Source organism: Vombatus ursinus, unplaced genomic scaffold (genome assembly GCF_900497805.2).
Source record: "Vombatus ursinus unplaced genomic scaffold, bare-nosed wombat genome assembly UNPS02009205.1, whole genome shotgun sequence".
Taxonomy (NCBI): Eukaryota; Metazoa; Chordata; class Mammalia; order Diprotodontia; family Vombatidae; genus Vombatus; species Vombatus ursinus.
Window position 1 is genome coordinate 42,041,380 of NW_020948983.1, and position 21,558 is coordinate 42,062,937.

General features: G+C 37.3%; 1 protein-coding gene across 1 annotated transcript in view; it reads left to right on the forward strand.

Moving 5' to 3' along the window:
- PGPEP1L (pyroglutamyl-peptidase I like) overlaps positions 1-21,558 on the forward strand; it is an 81,559-nt gene that overhangs the window by 56,285 nt on the left and 3,716 nt on the right. Inside the window, exons 3-4 of the mRNA XM_027852224.1 lie at positions 18,828-18,944; positions 20,785-21,014. Coding sequence (XP_027708025.1) covers positions 18,828-18,944; positions 20,785-21,014 — 347 coding nt within the window. The remainder of the gene's footprint in view (positions 1-18,827; positions 18,945-20,784; positions 21,015-21,558) is intronic.

Consider the following 21,558-nt stretch of genomic DNA (forward strand, 5'->3'; position numbering starts at 1 on the left):
GCATTACTTCAATCCATAGTGCTAAATTTATTGAAAAATAGTCTAAGAATTAGCATTAGGTGATGGAAAGAACATTGGAAATGGGCTTCTGCAAGATATCTGAATGTGTCTAAGCCTAGCTCCCCTTCATCACTTTAAAACATCAAGAAATAAATGAAACAAAGCAAAATAACAACAGAAAAAATATGGAAATGAAAAGGAAAGAAATCTTCACAAGGAAAACCCCAGGGGAAAAACAACAAAGGGATCAAAGAAATAATAAACCAAAAAGAGTTCTTAATACAATGAAGAAATTTGGTGGGATAAAGGAATGAAAGGAGAAAAAAAACTCAAGAAAAAGAAGGAAATAACATTGTAACAACTATAAATAGATCATCATAAATTAGAATGAAACCATCACAAAACCCTCACAATTGTTGAAAAGAATGGGAGAAAAAAAAAAGAAGGGAAAGTAAAGTCCTTAAAGAAGATGAAATGTGACCAATGTGGAAATATGTTTTGCTATGCTTTGACTGTGCTTATGTAACATAATGGCTCCTTTTTCCTTCTTTCTTTTCTTTTTTTCTCTTTCTTTTTAGTAGGTGAAGGGATGTGAGATGAAAAAAAAGAAAGAATTTGTTCATTTAAAAAATTGAAAAAAGGAGGAATTTGATAATTGAAAAAATAAAATAATATTTAAAAGAAGACAAGAAAGTTGATGTTTTTTAACAGAAGTTTACAAATTTTAACAAGGAAGTGGACAGCTTTAGAAATGAATGGAAGACAAAGAACTCAAAACCAGATAAATGTATTAAGAGATATTAGAACAAAACCCAGAGTCGGCAGAATTGTCAGAAGATGTGAAGTTTCAAAGACCTTGAAGATGGAGCACAGTAAAGTAATGTAAGAATTATTGGCTTAACAGATAAACATGATCAAACAAAATCCCTGACTATGAAATTTCAGAAGGTGTATGAGAAATTGCCTGCAAGCATTAGAATCAGAGGGTAAAGGGTAGCTTGATAGATCATGAAATGCTAGCAGAAAGAAACCCTTGGTTTAACTCACCCAGAAATATAGTTGCTAGAAATGTAGAAATTCAGGTCTGACCACATCACCTGTCTCTATTCATTCAGCTCCAGTAACTCCCTCTTATCTCCAGGATTAAATTTAAAATCTTCTATTTGGCTTCTAAAGTCGTTCACAACTTGTCCCCCTCCTACCTTTCAGACTTTTTACAGATACATCTACATATTCCCTTCCACATAACTCTGTGATCTAGTGACATTGACCTTCTTGCTATCCCTCATACTTGATGCTCCTCCTTATTCCTTTTTCATTAGCTATCCTCAATTCCTGGAAGTTCTGGAGCTTAATGTTCAAAGGAAAGTATTTCAAGCAACCAAGAGATAGTTCATTTACCAAGAAATGCTATTTTATCATGAGATTAATCATTGACAAGGAGAAATGGAAGAGGCTACAATATTGTATACTTTTAAAAGAAAAGGAAATCAGTTTGCACTAATCCTGCAAAGTTGAGCACATCCATACAACAAAAAGCACTGATGTTTAACATATCAAATGACTTCCAAGCATTCCTTTTGAGAAAATCAGAGTTAAGAAGAGTTTCCAAAACTGAATTATGCTTTGTGGTTAAAGGCATGATAGGTATTAAAACTATCAAAGAAAAGCTAAGTGAGTTGCAAAAAAGATATAGATAGCAAGGCAATAATTGTAGGTTACTTTCATTTACTTCTTTCAGGTTTAAATAAAGATAAAGAAGAAAATTGTGGATCTAAGTAGAATTTTGGGAAAATTAGATAAAATGACCTATAGTGATTATTAAATGGGAATCTCAAAGTATATCCTTACATTTCAGCATCAATGGAAGCTTTATAAAATATCACATGCCAGGCTATAGAAAATTTGTAAATAAATGCAGAAAAATGTAACGAACCATTTGCATGCCACACACAAATATAGGAAACTCCCAGTAAACTTTCTCTATCACTACATTACATTACATTACATTACATTACATTACATTACATTACATTAAGTCAATGACAATCTTAGGGAAATGTCTAAGGAAGGTGGGGATTATGTAAATTGATCAGGGTCACATTGTTAATGGCCAAGGCAGGATTTTAAGCCAAGTTTTCCTAACTGCAAGACCAGCACCCTATCCTCTATGAAATGATATCTCTATTTATAGACCATGGCTCAGTAAAAAAATATAATAAATAATGAAAATATGAATCAAAGAACAGACTAAAGTGGAATCTAAAATATATTGGTCAAAGTAAAAATTATAGAAACCATAATAATTATATGAAAATAACAATCAGAAAACAGTAGAATTTCTAGGATGCAGAGCAAAATTTCAGTATCCTAACACATAGACATAAAAGAAAGTAAAAACTAAGGAATATGACATGAAACAAAATAAAAACTAGAAAATCAACATAAAATAATCACAAAAGCTGAAATTAAATTAAATCCTAAGCAACTATTTAATTAGCAAAAAAGCACTTTTAGAAAGACCAACAAATTTGATAACCATTAGCTATTTTGATTTAAAAAAAACTGGGGTAAAAGAAGGTCAATATTTATGTATTAAAAAAATGAGGAGAATTCATAACAAATAGACTTTTTAAAAAATCATCCCAAAATATTATATTTTTTTATCTACCAAGAAAATGGAAAATTTAAGTGAAATCAATAAATATCTGCCAAAATGTAAACTACCCAAACTGTCAGTAAACAAGAATTGTTTAAGTATTTACTATGTGTCAAGCACAACAGGAAAGAGTATCTAAACAACTCGTACTTTAAGAGCAAAACAGAGTAAGTCAAAAGTGAACTTTCAAAGGAAAATGAAGCAAAGCAAACCTCAATAGACTCAGGTAGATTCACAAGTAAATTCTTTCATTAAAAAAAAAAATCCCTGTGCTACATAAACTGGCTTTTCAAAGAACAAGAAAAGGAAATACCTTCCTTATCAACCTTCTTCTATGAGACATACATGGTCCTGATACCAAAACCAGGGAGAGAGAAGACAAAGAAAGAAATCTATAGATCAACATCACTAATAAATATTGATGCTAAAATTTTGAATAAAATATAATCAAAGGGAATAAAGAAACATATCGAAAAAATTACTCACTATTACAGGCTGGAGTTATATCAGGATTGCAAGGATGGTTCAACAATAGGAAAACTTACAATTCATCAAACAAATTCATCAAGAAAATTCACATGTTTATATTAATAGGTGCAGAACAAGGCTTAAACAAAAAAAAATAATAAAGAAATAAGAGAATGTTCCTTAATTTCATTTTTAAAGTATTTATTTAACTTCAGTAGCAAGTATAATTTGTAACAGAAAAATACTAGAAACTTTCCAAATAAAATTATGCATTAAGTTGTCTTCTTCTTCTTCTTCTTCTTCTTCTTCTTCTTCTTCTTCTTCTTTTTCATGTGGTGCTAAAAACACTAGCTAGAGCTAGCATTTCTAAAGCAAAAGACAAGAAGAAGTTAAACATAGTAAAAGAAAAAAAAAGAAGCAAAATGATCAATTTTCAATTAGTCGACCAAGAAGCATATATTAGCTGAGTGACATAGTGAATAGAGCACCAGACCTAGAGTCAGGAAGACCTGAGTTCAAATCTAGCCTCAGAAGCTTATTAACTGGGTGGCCCTGGGTAAGTCACCTGACCCTATTTGCCTAAGTTTCCTCATCTGTAAAAATGACCAGGAGAAGGAAATGGCAAAACTATTCTAGTATCTTTGCCAAGAAAACCCCAAATGGCTTCATGAAGAGTCAGACATGACTAAAACAACCCACAACAATAACAACAACAACACCATATGCCAAATTTCTTTTCTAGGTTTTGGGGATACAAAGACCAAAAACATTTCTTTCTCTGAAGGAGCTGATATTCTAGTTACATCTTTTTTTTTTTTTTTAGGCAATTGGGGTTAAGTGACTTGCCCAGGGTCACACAGCTAGTAAGTAAGGAGTTTATATTCTAGTGGAGGAGACAATGTTTACATAAACAAATAGAGAGTATCAGGAAAGGCTTCATTCTGAATGTGAACCTTAGGCTTTTTAAAGAAACAAGGCATTCTAACATGTAGGGATGAGGTGGGAGTGCATTCAAAGCAAAGGACCAATACAAAGGGAGGTGAAGTGCTGTATGTGAGGAACATCAGGAAAGTCAGTTTAGTTAGACTATAGAGTGTAAGTCAGGGCCAGATTAGAAAGGCTTTGAAAGCAAAATAATGGAGCTTCTATTTGATCTTAAGGCAATAGAGAACCACTGGGATTTATTGAGCAGACAGGAGAGTGACATGATCATATCTGCACTTTAGGAAAATCACTTTGGCAGCTAAATGGAGGAAGACCAATTAGGAGACTATTGAAGTAGTTCAGACAAAAGAAATGAGGCTTGACCTAGGGCTGAGGCTGTGTGAATAGAGAGAAAGGGATACTTGCAAGAGGTATTGTGGAAGTAGAAATGGCAAGATTTGACAAACAATTGGATATGTTAGGTATGAGAATGCAGAATTAATCTTGATTTTCAATCAATCAAGAAGTCAATCAAGGCTGAGAGAGGTTCAGTGTAATGTCCAGGACCACCTAGGTAATTGCTTGCTGTGTGCTAGGAGGTACAGAAACAAGAATGAAATAGTTCCTGAGAAATCAAGAGTAATGACAAGTTTGTGAACCTTGATGACTGGAAGGATATTGGTTCCCTTGATAGACATAGGCATGTTTAGAAAAGAGGTGTATCTGGGAAGAAAGATAACGAGTACAGTTTTGGACATACTGAATTTAAGATGTCTAATGGGCATCCAATTTGAAATATCCAATAAACAGTGGTAAGTTCATGACTGGAGTTGAGGAGAGATATTGAAGCTAGATTTATGAATTTGGGGTTCATCTGCATAGAGATAATAATTGAACCATGAGAGTTGATGAAGTCACCAAATAAGAGTGAAGAGAAAGAAGATAAAAGAATTCAGGACAAAGCCTTGGGGTACTTGCACAGTTAAGAGTTGTGATATGGAAGATGAATCACCAAAAGATACATAATGAGTGAACAGAGAGACACCCAGATTAGAAATCTAAGTGTCATAATCAACTCTTTCTCTCACTATCTCACACATGCACACAATCATACCATATCCAATCAGTTGTCAAATCCTGTCATTTCTACCTTCATAAGATCTCTTGTATATGCCCCCTTCTCTCCTCTAATAGTGAAACTTCCCTTATACCTGTGCTATTACAATAGCCTGCTGGTTGGTCTCCCTCCCTCAAGCCTCTCCCCACTCCAATCCATCCTCCATTCTTCTGTCAAATTCATCTTTCCAAAATGCAGGTCCAACTATTTCACCCCTCTCCATTCAGTTGACTCCAGTGACTCGCTATTACCTCCAGGATCAAATGTAAATTCTTCTGTGTGGCTTCTAAAGTCCTTTCTACCCTGCCACCCTCTGCCTTTCCAGATTTCTTACTGATACTCTTGCACATTCACTTCCACGTACTCTGTGACATTACCCTCCTTGCTGTTCGTCATACTTGATGCTCATCCTCATTTCCTGAATTTTCATTAGCTGTCCCCAACTCCTGGAATTTGGGCACCCTCTCCCTCCTCATCTCTGCCTCCTAGATCCCTTGGCTTCCTTCAAGTTTAGCTAAAGTCTTTGCTCTGAAAAAAAAAAAACAAAACCTTTCCTAGTTGTCTTTAATTCAATTAGATAAACATGCATTAAGCACCTACTCTGTGCCAGGCACTGAGCTAAGCTCTGAGGATACAAATAAGAAAAAGACAGTTCCTGACCTGAAGGAGTTTACACTCTAAGGAGGGGAGGACGATATGCAAAAGGAGACTGTCAAATGGTAGGGAAGATTACAGCATCTACCTCCTCAGGCTCTTCTGAGGATGAAATAAGATAATGTATGTAAAATAATAATAACCAGCATTTATATACTTTAAAGTTTGCAAAGTTATTACCATATGTTATTTCATGTAGTTTTCACAATAACCCTGTGAAGTAAGTACTATTCCAATTTTACAGATGAAGAAACTGAGACTGAGAGGTTAAGAGTCATGTCCAGGGTCATATAGATAATAAATGTTGGAAGTAGATTTGGAACTTGAGTCTTCCTGACTCCAGGTCCAATGTTTTACCTGCTATACCACCTAGCTGATTTTAGAATTTTGCAAATCTTAAAGTACTATAAGAATGTGCTTCTTATTATAACTTTCAACAACCATTTGAAAAATTGTTCAAAGTCTCTAAGAAGTAGAAATACAAATTATAATAAAAACAGCCCTGAGGTTATTTATAAGTCACACCCATGAAATTAGCACAAAAAAATTATAAAATATGGGAAAATTCAGTGTTGGAGAGGCTGTGGGGAAAAAAAGGCATTCACTGCTGGTAGAGTTGATGGTTCAATTGTTCTTGAACATAATTTGGAATTATATAAGAAAAATTACTAAACTGTTCATACTCAATGACCCAGAAATCCCACTACTGGGATTATACCCCAAGGAGGTTAGTGAAAAGAAGACTCATATGAACAAAAGTATTTATAACATCATTATCTGTGACAACAAAAAGCTAGGAAAAAAAATACGTGCCTAATGACTGGGATACAGCTAAACAAACCATGATATTTGAATGGAATGGAATAACAGTATAAGAAATTACAAATATGAAGAATTTAGAAAACGATCTGAAGATTTGTATAAAGTGAAAAGAATTGAAGAAAATAGAACAATAAGAATAGAAATAAAGAATAAAGATAAAGAAAAAATGAATAAAGAATAAAAATAAAATATATAAATACAAAAATGTAAATAATGATAACATTAAAACACAATAAAACTCATCAAGTATAATGGAAAACAATGGCATCATTCTGCTAACTTACAATACTCTTTTTGTTAGCAAAGAGCAAGTTAAAAAGTGAAAATTGACTAGTACTATCAGTAATAATCATTAATCTAGGTGGTTTGGTATCAAATGATATTACACAGGTAAAGTTCTTTGCAAATCTTAAAGTGCTATGTAATTGTTAGTTATTATTATTTTACTTCACTATTTTCAGGTGATAGACTTTATAGAGAGGTTATTTGTTTATTGGGACATAACACCTGCAGGGTCAAAACTAAATGGACTTGTGAATATAACTTTGGAAGGATGACCATGAATAAGCCATAATAAGCTCCAGCAAAAAAAAAGAAAAAAAAAAGTAGACCTGTATGGCCTGATTTTTATGTATTGGGCTTTTTATGACCATCATTTCCTTTTCTAGATGATTACTAGCCACCTCTTTAATAATAATGCATTCTAGAAATTTGCCAGAAATAAAAGTCAAGTTCCCTGGGAGATTCCATTCTCTTATTAGGACATTTTACCCATCGGCCATCCTGTGGTATCCCTCCCATTCTCAACAAACTTTTTGACCTCATTGAGAGTCACTTAGCAATTACATCCACCAGTTCTTTCAGAAGTTGAGTATGTAGTTCATCTGGGCCAGATTGTTTTCACTTACTGAAGGCAGCTTTAAGTTTTATTACAATCTCCTTATTTATCTTTTGTATGAATTCTCTATTAGCCATTTTGCTATATCCTTTTCCAGTCTGAAAAATCATTCTTCTTGATAGAAAAAAAAAACAAGTAAATAAAGAAGAGAATATCATTGCTTCCTCTTTGTTATCAGTTATTGCCCATTCACCCTGAGCAGCAGTCTTACCCCTTATCGAACCCTCTTCTTTTTCCCCAATGTAGCTTAAAACAAACAAACAAAAAAAAAACCCAACAACAACAACAACACCCCTTGCTGTTCTTAGCTATCCTTGCCAATCCTGGCTCACTTTAAGATTTATCCATCCCGGGGGCAGCTAGAGCATAGGATAGAGCATTGCCCCTGGAATCAGGAGGACCTGAGTTCAAATCCAGCCTCAGACACATGGTACTCACTAGCTGTGTGACCTTGGGCAAGTCACTTAACCCCGATTGCCTTAAAAAAAAATAAAAGATTTATCCATCCTGCCTATACTTAGAGTACTGTTTTATAATTACCGTTATCTGCCTTTGTTTCAATTTACACCACATCTTCAGAAACATCGGCCATGGGCTCCTACTTAGTATTTCTCTGTACCCTCTAAAATCTTTTCTCCCTGAATTTCCTTTTCTATCACAAACTCCAGGCTACAGACTACTCTTTCTCCTGAGATTCCAATCCTTGTGAACCCAATAACCAGCTTCTCTATGTTAGTGAAAGTCAGATGTAGCTTTTCCTCTGTTGGTTTGTTGACCTTTTGAAGGAGGATATTATAATAGAGGCAAATTTTGAAGGGGGAGACACAGCAGGGCAAGACAGGGGTGGGGGGAAGAAGACAGAGAGACAGAGACACAGAGAGGAAGAGACAAAGAGACAGAGAGATTTAGTAGCTGCTTGGATATTTTAAATATCCACTGCTACCCTAGCTTAGCCTTGTACTAGACTTGTGATCTCTTTCCCAAACTCCCTATCTATTTCCTTTTCCTGGCCTGTAATCTCTGATAATATTATCACTTCCATTTCAGCCTTCATTGTCCTTCTACCAAATATGTACACCATGCTTCCTCTCTCTAACTCTCCTGGATTTCCTTACATGATTATTATATGTGTGTGTGTGTGTGTGTGTATACATATATATGGAGAGAGATACATCCCTAATAGACTCTTAATAAATATATATCCATATATATGTTACTAGTTACACCACTCCCTACCTATACTTTTTCTTTTGAATAAAACTCGTTGGAGAACTATATTGTAATCAAAGGTTTCATTCCAATACTTTAAATTGATATCTACATGAATTCAAAATTGGTTCCTTATATTAGGATCTCTAGTTTATCTTGCTTAGTTTTTATATTTTATGCATTTGTGTATAGGCATTCAAAGTTATAGGTTTTATTTCTGGTTGTTTTCATGGATATTGGTTCCTACGAACTTCTGCTAGTCTTATTAATAATAATAGTTAATATGCCCAAAGGGCTATAAAACTGTGCATCCCCTTTGATGCAGCAATACCACTACTAGGTCTGTATGCTAAAGAAATCATAAAAAAGGGGAAATGACCCACATGTACAAAAATATTTATAGTAGCTCTTTTTGTGGTGGCAAAGAATTGGAAACTGAGGAGATGCCCATCTACTGGGGAATAGCTGAACAAGTTGGGATATATGAATGTAATGGAATATTATTGTTCTATATGAAATGGTGAGCATGCGGACTTCAGAAAAATATGGACAGACTCACATGGACTGATACTAAGTGAAGTGAGCAGACCAGGAGAACATTGTGCGAAGATTAACAATGATAAACTTAGCTGTTCTTAGCAATACAATGATCCAAGACAATTTCCAAAGACTCACGATGGAAAATGCTATACGCATCCAAAAAAAGAGCTATGGAGTATGAATGCAGATAGAAGCACACCATTTTTACTTTTTTTGTTTTTTCTTTCTCGTGTTTTTCCCTTTTGTTCTGATTCTTCTTTCACAACATGATTACTGTGGAAATATATTCAACATGATTGTATGTGTATAACCTATATCAGATTGCTTGCTGTCTTGGGGAGGGGCAGGGGAGGGAGGGAGAAAAATTTGGAACTCAAAATTTTACAAAAATGAATGTTGAAAACTCTCTTTACACATAATTGGAAAAAACAAAATACAAGTAACATTCCTGCTTGTGTAAAAAAAGATAATAGTTAACATTTACATTGTACTTTATGGCTTGCAAAGCATTTTACATATTTTTTTGTTGTTCAGTCATTTCAGTCGTGTCTGACTCTTTGTGACCCCATTGGGGGTTTCTTGGCAAAGAGACTGGAGTGATTTTGCTATTTCCTTCTCCAGTTCATTTTACAAATGAGAAAACTGTGGCAAACAGAGTTAAGTGACTTGACCAGGGCCACAAAGCTAGTAAGGTCTGAGGCTGAATCTGAACCCAGGTCTTCCTGCCTCCACGCCCGATGCTGTCTTCACTGCCATTTAGTGGCCAGGATTTGAACTACACTGTAACTGTACAGGGGTGGGGAACTCTCAGCCTCAAGGCCACATGTGGCCCTCTAGGTCCTCAAGTGTGGCCCTTTGACTGAATCCAAACTTCACAGAACAAATCCCCTTAATAAAAGGATTTGTTCTGTAAAACTTGGACTCAGTCAAAAGGCCACACCCGAGGACCTAGAAAGCCACAAAAGCCTCAAAGCCACAGGTTCCACACCCCTATTCCTTGGCTGATATAGATTTCTTCTGTCTCTCCCCTTTCCTTTTCAATTTAAAGCCTTAACTGTGAAAGATACCAGATAAATTATTTTTGCTATCCCTTGTAAGATCATCTCTGATCAGAAGTCTGTCATTCCTATATTTAAAAGCATTCCCAAACACCATCTCCTAGCCAGCTGTTCACATCCCAATTCTATTTTTTTCTTCTGCATCCCATGTCTTCAGTGGGCAGCAATGATGGCAAATGATCATCAGTTTCTTGCTCAAGATGCCTATGCACTCATTTTACAAGTGAAGAAACTGAGAACTGGAGAGATGCAGTGATTTGCCCAGTATACATACAGCTAGTCAGTAATAGAGCCAAGAGTATTAACTGAGTATCCATGTTAATCCTGGGGTTAGGATTAAAAGGTTAATCCTCTTTCGTTTTTGTTGTTCAGTCATTTTCAGTTGTGTCCAACTCTTCATGACCCCATTTGGGGTTTTCTTCACAAAGATCCTGGAGTGGTTTGCCATTTCCTTCTCCAGGTCATTTTACAGATGAGGAAACTGAGGCAACCAGGGTAAAGTGACTTGCCCAGGGTCACATAGCTAGTAAGTGATTGAGGCCATATTTGAACTCAAGAAGATGAGTCCTCCTGACTCCAGGCCTGGTGCTCTAGTCACTGTGCCACCCAATCATCCACTGCTTTCATTTACCTCACTCCTTAAAGAATCAAGCAGTAATACAGTCAGAACCTACAGCATGAACATTTTCCATGGGTCTAATGCCAAGAGTGAATGCTGTAAAATTTGAGGTTGGCATATTCTAAGCAGAGCTCCTCTGAGATTGGCAGGATTTCATTCTCAGGGGTAGAAGATATAGTTAGGAAAAGTGTCAAAGGATGACCACCCACATAGAACTAATGTCATCACTATCTGAATGGCAGGCATCTGTTGAGTTATGTACCCAGCACTGTACTGGTTTGTATTTATAGATGCTGTAATATACTATCATATGATCTAATTAGAAGACAAAATGTGTAATGAAACAATTAGAGACTAGTTAAAGGCAATACATAATAACAAGAGTTTATATCTTTGTAGTGGTTTAAGCATTTATAAACATTTTCCTCACTTCTACCCTGTGAGTTAGATAGGACAAGTATGATTATTATTATTCCTACTGATGGAAAACTGAGGCTCATTAGATTTAAGTAACCTGTCCATAGTCCCACAGCTAAGAAGCATCAAACATTGAACCCAGATCTTCTTTCCTCTCAAATGGAAATCAATACAGTAATGTGGGTATACTGTATTAACCAGTATGTTTCTCTCCTTGCAATTTCTCTTCTCCATTGTTAGAAGAGAACATCTAGAAAAGATTTTTTTCCCTTCTTTTGTATCTTCTCCCAGTACACAAGCATACATAAGCATGTGTATACACACAAAAAAACCCTTTTTTTTCTTAAAATAGCAATAATACTGATGGCATAAGCTACTCCAAATGGAAAGCCCTTTGTCCTTGCATTTGGAAACAAGTGTTAAAACAAATTGTTGGCTATTTGCTGCTGTCTGGGATGGGAGTGAATAGAACTAGTCAGAATCCAGTACTGTATTCTATCCACCTCACAACCTCCTGTCTTATGTTTTTTTTTTTTTCTCTTTTCTGTAGGCTAGTCTTTCAAAGCTATCTAGTTCCCTAATGTATCTCCAAACTGAAGGGGGTTGAGGGATGCAAAGCAACAGTCTGTCTCTCTTTACTGGAATCTAAGGTTCCAAATGTACACCTTGAAAATAAAGGATATTCTTAGTGTAACCAACTTTCAATCACCATTGAAGCACCTCTTTCTTCCTGTCTTTTCCTAAGAAATATATCTGGATACAGAAGAATACTCACTATATTGTGTCAGTCTAACCAGAACTTTTCAAGAATGTGAAGAAATTCTTCATTTCTTTCTTTTTCTTTTTTCTTTTTTTTGGCTAGGCAATGGGGTTAGGTGACTTGCCCAGGGTCAAACAGCTAGTAAGTGTTGAGTGTCTGAGGCTGGATTTGAACTCAAGTATTCCTGACTCCAGAGCCGGTGCTCTATCCACTGCTCCACCTCACTGCCCCTGAAGAAATTCTTAAGAGACCAGAAAAATTCTAGAAGAATCAGATTTCAATTAATTTCATTGATAGATTCTGTTGCCATTTTTTAGTAAATAGGATGAGAATCTTGAAGATTAATGAAGATTTCAGAATAAATGAAAAATGACAGATTAGGCACCTAGATGCCTACATAAATCTCTCCTTGTCATCGTATTTTTTTTTCAGAACGAGTGAAGTTACTTATTCATTTTCCCACTCCATAAAGAAAACCCTGTACTACTATCCTGCTTATTCTTTTTCCCCTCTCTAAAAAAAATCTTCTAAACTTTCAACTCACAGCCATAACCAGCATATTCTACAATTGAAGCAAATTGTGAAGGATTAGGTTTACCTGGAGTATGACCCTGTAGAAAGGGGACAAGCAAAGAAGGAAACACCCTCAAGATGAGACACTCTTGGGGGACCATTAAATTTCCCACTCTGACTTTAGTTATGGTTCTGGCACTAGCCCAATAGCTGTGGATATCTCCCAACATTCTGTTCTGAGATCCCCTTTCTTTTTACTCTATGCCATGTCTCATCAGCTCCCGTGGGTTCAATTACCATCTCTATGCAGGTGATTCTGAGATCTATATATCTAGCCCTACTTTCTTTCCAGAGGTCCTATCCTTCATCTCCAGTTGCCTATTGCACATCTTGAACTAGCTGTCCTATAGGCACCTCAAACTTAAGATGTCCAATACAGAACTCATTTATGTGTTCCTCACAAGCCCTCTTTCTCCCCAAAGTCTCTACTACTGTTGATAACACCACCAGCTCCCCAGTGTCACAGGACAGCAACCTCACTGTCATCCTTGATTCCTCATTCTCACTCACCTAACATATCCAATCTGTCACCAAATCTTATCATTGCTATCTTCACAACATCCCTCATACGGACTTTCTCTCTCTACCCTTCTCCCATCCCCCTGTACAGGTCTTTTTTTCCACTTCTTGCTTGGGCTATTGCAGTAGTCTTCTATTGATTTCCATGCCTTAAGTCTCTTCCCACTTCAGTCCATTTACCTCATCTGTTAAAGTGGTTTTCTTAAAGAGCGAGTCTGATCACATCACTCTCCACCTCAGTAAACTTTGATGACTCCCTGTAACCTCTAGGATATAATTTCTCTCTGTTTATCATTTAAGACTCGACTTATATGAACTAATGCAAAGTGAAGTGAGCAGAACCGGGAGAACATTATAAATAGTAACAGCAATACTGTACAATGATCAACAATACAATGTGAATGACTTAGCTATTCTCAGCAATACAATAATCCAAAACTGTTTCCAAGGACTTATGATGAAAAATGCTATCCACCGCCAGAAAAAGAAATGATGGAATCTGAATGCAGATCAAAGCATACTTTTAAAAAATTATTTAATTTTCTTATTTTTTTGTTTGTTTTCTTTTCTTTTCTTTTTTGGCCTGTATTTTCTTTAGCAACAAGGCTAATAATATGGAAATATGTTTTGAATGACTGCACATGTATAATCTATATCAATTGCTTGCCATCTCACCAAGGTGGGAAAAGAGGGAGGGAAAGAGAGAATTTGAAACTCAAAATTTAAAAATACTAAATGTTAAAAACTATAACATGTAATATATATATATATATTTTTTTCACTTAAAATTTTTTGAAAAACTTTTCATACCCTGCCCCCTTTTTACCTTCACTCCTTTCTACATACTCAACAATCCAGATACACTGGACTACTTGTTTTTTCTCGTACACAACTCTAACTCTTGACCCTGTGCTTTTGCACTGGCAGTCTCCCAGTACCTGCAGTGCTCTCCTTCCTCATCCCATCTCTTAATTTTCCTGGCTTCCTTCAAGTATCATCTCCAATCCCACCTTCTGTAGGAAGCCTTTCCCAGGCCCTCTAACTGCTAATGCCTTTCCCCGCTGATTACCTTCCATCAACTTTATTTATTTTGTATGTATGTGTTGTTTATATAGTGTCTTCTCCATTAGAATGTAGTCTCTTGAGGATTGGGGCTGGTTTTGCCTTTCTTTGTAACCCCAGTGTTTAGTCTGGCTCATTGCAAAGACTTAATAAATGTTTGTTGACAAATATTGACTGACCTCAGGACTCGATAGGACCTTACACAATCTATAGGGAGGAAAAGTTGGTGATATGTTGGGGGTTGGGGGAGGTTAGGTATCATAGAAATGGATAGATAGACAAATAAACCAAATGGAATCAAAGCAGCAGAAAACCCCTCCTAGGGTTTCTGCTGCCATTACGGTAGTATCATAATTATTGATGATGCTGTTGCTTTGTTGATTCAAGTGTCTGTCTAGTAGAGAGATGCTCCAGAGCTCTCCTACTGCCATTTTATGATGAAAATTTCAGTGGGTGGGGATAGGGGGAAGAATGAGAAGTGAGTGGTAAACAAGGCAAAGGGAAGAAATGAGACATGGAAATACATTAAGTAAATGCCACAGGAATGTGGAGTCCTAATGTATAGGGGGGAAATAACCTACCATGTCTTTTCTTCAATTTATGGTCTGCCTTGACCCCCCAGATCTTTCTCTCCAAACTTTTCTAGAAGCATGGATGGAAGGGGTTATCAAACTCAAACTCTAAAATGACAATCAGCAGCATTTCTACAACCTGGAGTTTTAAATGGAGGATTCTTATATAGAGTATGTGATGGTGGTGGCGGTGGCAGCAGCAGCAGCGGGTGGTGGTGGTGGTGGGGATGGAGTGGAGGCGGGGGGGGGATGCTGTGGTGGGAAATAAAATGCTAATTGTGAACCAGCCAGAGCTGTTCTTTATTTATTTGTCAAAGCAAGAAACAGAATTGCATTCTTAAGTGAAGATGATGCAATGATCAATCACAGCCGGCCTGTGCTCCGGGGGAGAAAGACTGGCCCTGTTCTCTGGGTTTGTTTACTTCCCATGGGCATTGTTTTCTTGCTTGTGTCAGATAGCTTATTGAGCACAGCTAATCAATGTTTCCGCTGACAAGAAAATTGGAACCGTTATTCAGGAAGCATCATTCGTTCAAAGGCAGATTTCCCAGTTAAGTACTGTTTGGTGCTGGGACCCATCCCTTTAAAGTAGCCATGTGAAAATGGCCAGAAACTACCTGGAATGCAACAGGTCATGGAAACTATGCCCATCTCGACATGGCAGGTGCTAGGAACAAATCTTTCCATATGATTTCAGGCTCCTCTCCCTCAGATTCTGGAACTGTTGGGGAAAGAAAAAATGCAGAACTCTGACTTTTAGGGATATCTTTTGAGGCACTATGGCGAAATCTACCCCTGGAATGTTAAAACTTTGAAAAAAGTTTTGTCTTTCAAGTTTGGGCCACCTCAGGTCTTGAATAAATAGTGATAGAAACAAGACCTGCAGTTTTATTGGTGTAGGAAGCCCCCAGGCAAGGAAACCTCCTTCCCAGTTCAGGTCAGCACCTTCTCTGAAATTTAAAATTACTGGAGAGCTGCCTAGGGCACTGAGAAGTCAAATGACTTACCCAGTTTCACACAGCCAGTGTGTTTTATAGGTATGATTTGAATCCAGGTCTTCCTGGCTTCAAGGTAAGTTTTCTACCCATAACTATGTGACCTCTCTAGGACAATTAAATTGGTGACGTGAAAGGCACATACCATAATAAAGCAGAAAAATTACAGGGAAAATTCAGCATAAGTATCAACCCCATCATCCCAGGAGAGAATTAAAATTGTCCTTACCTGATGAGAAATATCACAAGGGATAGATCAACTTGCCCTTGGTAATATCCCTGAAAGGATGATATACATTGTACCTCAAAGCACTGGTATTGAAAGAGACCTTATGTATATTCTGTCACACATTGGAGACATTTAAAATATTAATACTCACAAATCCCCCTATACTCCCTGCCTCTCTCTTCTTGTCAGGCTCCCCCTCTTCCTGTCTCCATATTTTTTTCAAGTATTTGCCAGTCTGGCCATCCAAACAATACAATAATAGAATGTCAAGACGACCTAGACCTTCCATCCACTGGGCCCAGGTCAGTTTGGACCTTCTATCCAACTGAACCTGGTCATTTAAAAAGTTAAGTCCACATTGGACCAGAAGAATAATTTCCCCCTCTATCATTCCAACCCAAATAGTTATTGCCACATAATGGAAACCTGGAACTTTTTCTTCCATGTCATGCAGTAAAATACACCCTCAGGAGGCTGGGGGAAGAATCATTGAAAGAAAAAAAAAAGATTTATGGTTCAAAATGGGAAAGGGAAGGAAAAAAAAATCCTTCATTTAAAACTCCAGGTTGTAGAAATACTGTTGATTGTCATTTTAGAGTTTGAGTTTGATGACCCCTTCCATCCATGCCTCTAGAAAAGTTGGGAGAGAAAGCTCTGGGGGTCAAGGCAGACCATAAATTGAAGAAAAGACACGGTAGGTTATATTTTCCTCCTATGCATTGGGACTCCACATTCCCATGGCATTTATTTAATGTATTTCCATATCTCATTTCTTCCCTTCGCCTTGTTTACCACTTCTCATCCTTGGACTGAAATAGTGTCAATTCCTCCTTGAAGGAAACAAAGTTTGACCTTATCATCTCTTTCCCAAATTGCTCAGCAGAATTCCAAAGGAGATGCAAAGAGCCCTTATCAAAGGTCCAGCACCATTTCCAGAAAAAGTTGAAACTCAGGTTTGGACAGGAGAAATAGCTGCCCCCTCTTACAAGCACAGTCCCTTCAGGGGCCCAGGGTGAGGGCACCGACTAATACTGTTGCTCTCTGTGACCTCAGGCAAGTGTCTGTCTCTGGGACCCAGTTTCCTCACATGGACAATAAGAATATTGGAGTAGATAATCTCTAAAGACCCTTCCAGCCCTAGATTGAGATCATGATAAAATGACCCATCAGGGACCCTAGATGCAATCCCTTCCTTTTTCACTGAGAACAAGGATCTCAGCCCTTGGATTCCTATTCCTGTGACTTATGTTCCATGACACAGAGGCAAATTATCAATGTACTCACTAGGAATAAAATGTTCCCAGTTGGCCAAGGCACTCAGATGAACAAATCCCTATAGTTATAGAGGTCTTCAAATTCCAGGCATGGTCACCTGAAAAAAAAAAAACAGCACAGTGGCAACAGTTTAAAAAGCAGTAATGTCCTTAGGTATAGGGAGAGGATTGTCCTTCTGAGAGATGGTATCTAGTTAATTCAGGAATCAACAACAATACAGTTGTGTTCAGCCATCATTTGTTAAGCACTGAGAATCTCTGGCTTCCTTCAGAGATTCATTAGAGGGCTATTGCCTATCTCCTAGAGGAGGCACTTCACAGGGGCAAGAAATGGAGGGTTGATTTCAGGGAACAAAGCCGTTAAGCAAGAACATAAAGTATGTGGAAGAAAAGAATGGGAAATTAGACAACAAAGGTAGGCTGGGGCATGGCTGTAGGGGGCTTTAAGGGCCAGGTCAAGTTGTTGTTTTTCTTGCTGCTGCTCCATGGTAAAGTAGACAAAGTGCTGGACCTGGAGTCAGGGAAGACTCATCTTCCTGTGTTCAAATCTGGCATCCAACTCTTACTAGCTGTGTGACCTTGGGCAAGAGTCTTAACCCTGTTTGCCTCAGTTTCCTCATCTGGAAAATGAGCCAGAGAAGGAAATGGCAAAGAACTACAGTATCTTTGCCAAAAAATCCCCCAAATGGGGTCATGAAGAGTCAAAGATGACTGAAAAACAATAACAAAAGTTTTTGAATGAAGATAGTGTCCTTGTGAGTGGAGAGAAGAGGATGGATGTAAGTGCTGGTATGAAGGTTGAATCGACAAGACTTGGCAATTGATTAGATTGGGGGTGGGGAACAATAGGGAAAAGTCACCGACTACTGAAGTTGCAAACTTGAGTGAGTAGGGGTTTAGTGGAATCCTCAACAGGAAAAGAGGACGTGTAAGGAAGGGGTGGAACTTGAGGAAAGCTTTGTTTTGAGTATAGTGATGTTGAAATACCTCTGGGACATGGAAGTGGCAATGTGAGCCTGAAACTCAGGAGAGAAATCAGAATTAGATATATAGATTTGGGACTCATCTGCCTAAGGATGAGTGAACTCATGGAGTTGATGAAGTCACCAAGAGAGAAGAGAAAGAGAAGAGAAGGGAACTCAGGACAAAACTGGAAGATGAATGCCTGTACGTCGGGGGCTAGAGATGGTGACAGTCTAGCAAAGAAAACTGAGAAGGAAGGTAAGCCAAGTAAGAAGAGAGCCAGAAAAAAAGCAGCGTAACAGAGAAAGGAACAGGATATCCAAAAGGAGAGGGGTGGTCAACAGCATCGAAATCTTCAGAGAAGTGCTCAGAAGAATGAGGAAAGAGAACGGGTCCATACTTTTACATTTTTTAAACAAGGGTTAACCCTTTAAATGGTCATTTGCAAAACCCCATATCATCTCAGCAGCCTCCTAATTTGTTTCTTTCTTACAGGAACTCTCCAATTTGGGTCTGGGCAAAGATGTGGTGGTTCAGATTCTGCAACTGCACGTGGCTTACAAGAAAACAAAGGAGCAAGTCTCCAAAATTTGGGAAACCCTTCAACCCCAAGTAAATCATTGTTTTTTCTATGTCACAGCTAATTTTCCACCCTAACGTAAAATGAGGTGGCAGTATGTTGAAACCTTGATGTAGAATGGAACCATTTGAAGAAAATAGAAGCTCCTTAAGGACATGGACTGTTTCGTCTCTGTTTTTCTATCCCTAGCAGCTAGCATAATACTTGGCACATAGTAAGTGCTCCATAAATGCTTATGGAATTTAATTTTTAGAACACTGTTAGCTATATTGTGGAATTTGGTATGTGTGGGGCAGGAGTAGGGGCTATCTTAGGCTGATCACCATATGTAAAGTTCAGAAAGATCTAAGGCAGCCCAACCTACTATATTACAGTGTGACACCATGAACTCGCCAAATGGTAGTATTATAATGATCCTCTAGTGTATAACTTTTAAGTATAAGCTGAAATACTTACGTGAAAAATTTATTCAGGAATATTTTTATATCAGAGCAAGAAGGGGAAAAAGAAGAAAAAGGATGGGATAATCAAAGTATGTCCCGTCTAGCACCCAAGAAAAATGGCATCCTGTTTGAGTCCAGATGACAATCTAATATGTTCAAGAGGAATACTCATATAAGGAAAGCTATCGAGCTGGCTTTGGGGTCAGGACTGGCTGAGTTACAGCCTCTGACACATACTAGCTGTGTGATCACGGATAACTTTTTTTTACCCCCTCAATTCCCTCAGCAACTCAGTATACAAAATTACAGATAATTTGCTAGTCTGCATCAGTGAATGTATTTCCCCTCGTAGATGAAATCATAGGAATAAGTCATCACCTTCCCTTCAAAAAGGAAAAAAAATGTGACTTAAAACATGAGGCAAAACAATATTTTTATTCTTGTGAATATCACCATTATAAGCCAAATTTGCATCTAAAGCAAGAAGATAAAATGATTGTTCCCCCATGCTAATAGCATGGCCTTCTTTATATATTTTTCTATTCTCCTAATAACTGAACACCCAAGGCAAGTGCATCACTTGCCTTACTTCACACTGTCATAGTTCTGCTTGTGAACAGTTAGGTTCTCTTAGAATACAATTCATCAAATATCAAGATGGTGATCTACAAGATTGGGGCAAGAGATGAGAAGGCTGTCATCAACTGGGGCTGAAATTAGTATGTATGTGTGGGTTAGGGAGTTGTCCCTCCTTCATTTGTGCTCACTGAGTTTCGTAACCTCTAGATGTAATTATTTGGAAAGTTAGTATGAAAAAAAGCGAAATGAGGAGCAAGAAATTATTGTTTTTTTTAAAAAAAACCCTAAAACATTAAGGGAAAAAAACACATATACAGATACTTTTAAAGACATGACAACTATTTTTCAAGGAGGAGAAATAATCAACTCATAAATTCTCAACAAGATTTTATTGGGTTTTCACTAACTTCTATAAATAAAACTTCATTAAAAAAAAAAAGACTTAAGACTCCACAGAAATGCTAAGCTTTTCCTGTGGTAGTCTACCAAGGGATTTATTCTCAAATGCTACCATTTAAGAAAATCTTGAAATATGAATGGCTTTTAAAATTAAAGCCCAGAATTTGAGCAATTACTTATTTAGTTAAAAAAACAACAACAGAATGAGGTCATTGTGTTTTATGTTTGTAGTGAGCATGGCGATGAGGGAAGTACAATACACCATCATACAACCTATGGATTTTAAAATAAAACTAAAGCTTCCTGTCAGTATGTGTGGCTGAGGTGTTCTGTACCTTTGATCTTGGATCTCACACCTACAAGTGTGGAAGTCCTGCAATATTTTGTAAATACATCCGACCTTTAATTTCTTATCATTGACTCTCTTTTCTTCCCACTCCTCCTGCCTAAGCAGTTCACTGTCCATGTTGGAGTTGCTTCATCTTCCAAAGCAATCATCCTAGAACAGTGTGGAAGAAACCGAGGTTATAAAGATGCAGATATTTGTGGCTTTTCACCGGAAGGTGGTGTTTGCCTGTCAGATGGCCCAGATGTGATTGAATCTACTATCAGCATGAAAGCAGTTTGCAAAAACATCTCTGTCAATGGAATCCAGGTTCTCTTTTCCAGAGATGCAGGAAGGTAAATCCTTTGTAGATCATTCCCTGATCAGATAGGGGATCAGTGAAGAAAACTCTGAATTTCTCCTTTACTCATCTGTCAAGGATTTATTTTTTCCATTCTATAGAGAAGAATAGGATAGGAGCTGGACAGGTATACTTTTTTGGACGTAGGAAAATCTCTGTTAAAGAAGCTTCTTCCTCCAATACGGATCCAGCACCTTCTCTGCAATGTATAGTCTTAGAGAACTCTATCCCATCTAAAAATTTAAAAATGAACTGAACAACCACATTCTCCCACTTTCAGAGCTCTATGCTCAATGTTGCTAGTTAGTATTGGTTAGTGCAATAATATTTCAAATCAGTTAAAGTGATCATAAAAATGGAAGAGAGACTCTACAGTACTGAGGGCAGTAATAATAAAAATAATAGTTAACATTTATATGTCAGACATTGGGAATAGAGATCAGACTTGGAATCAAAGACCTCAGTTCAAATCCTGCCTTTGACTCTCATACTGGCTGTGTGACCCTGGACAAATCATTTAATCTCAAAGTGCTTCAGGC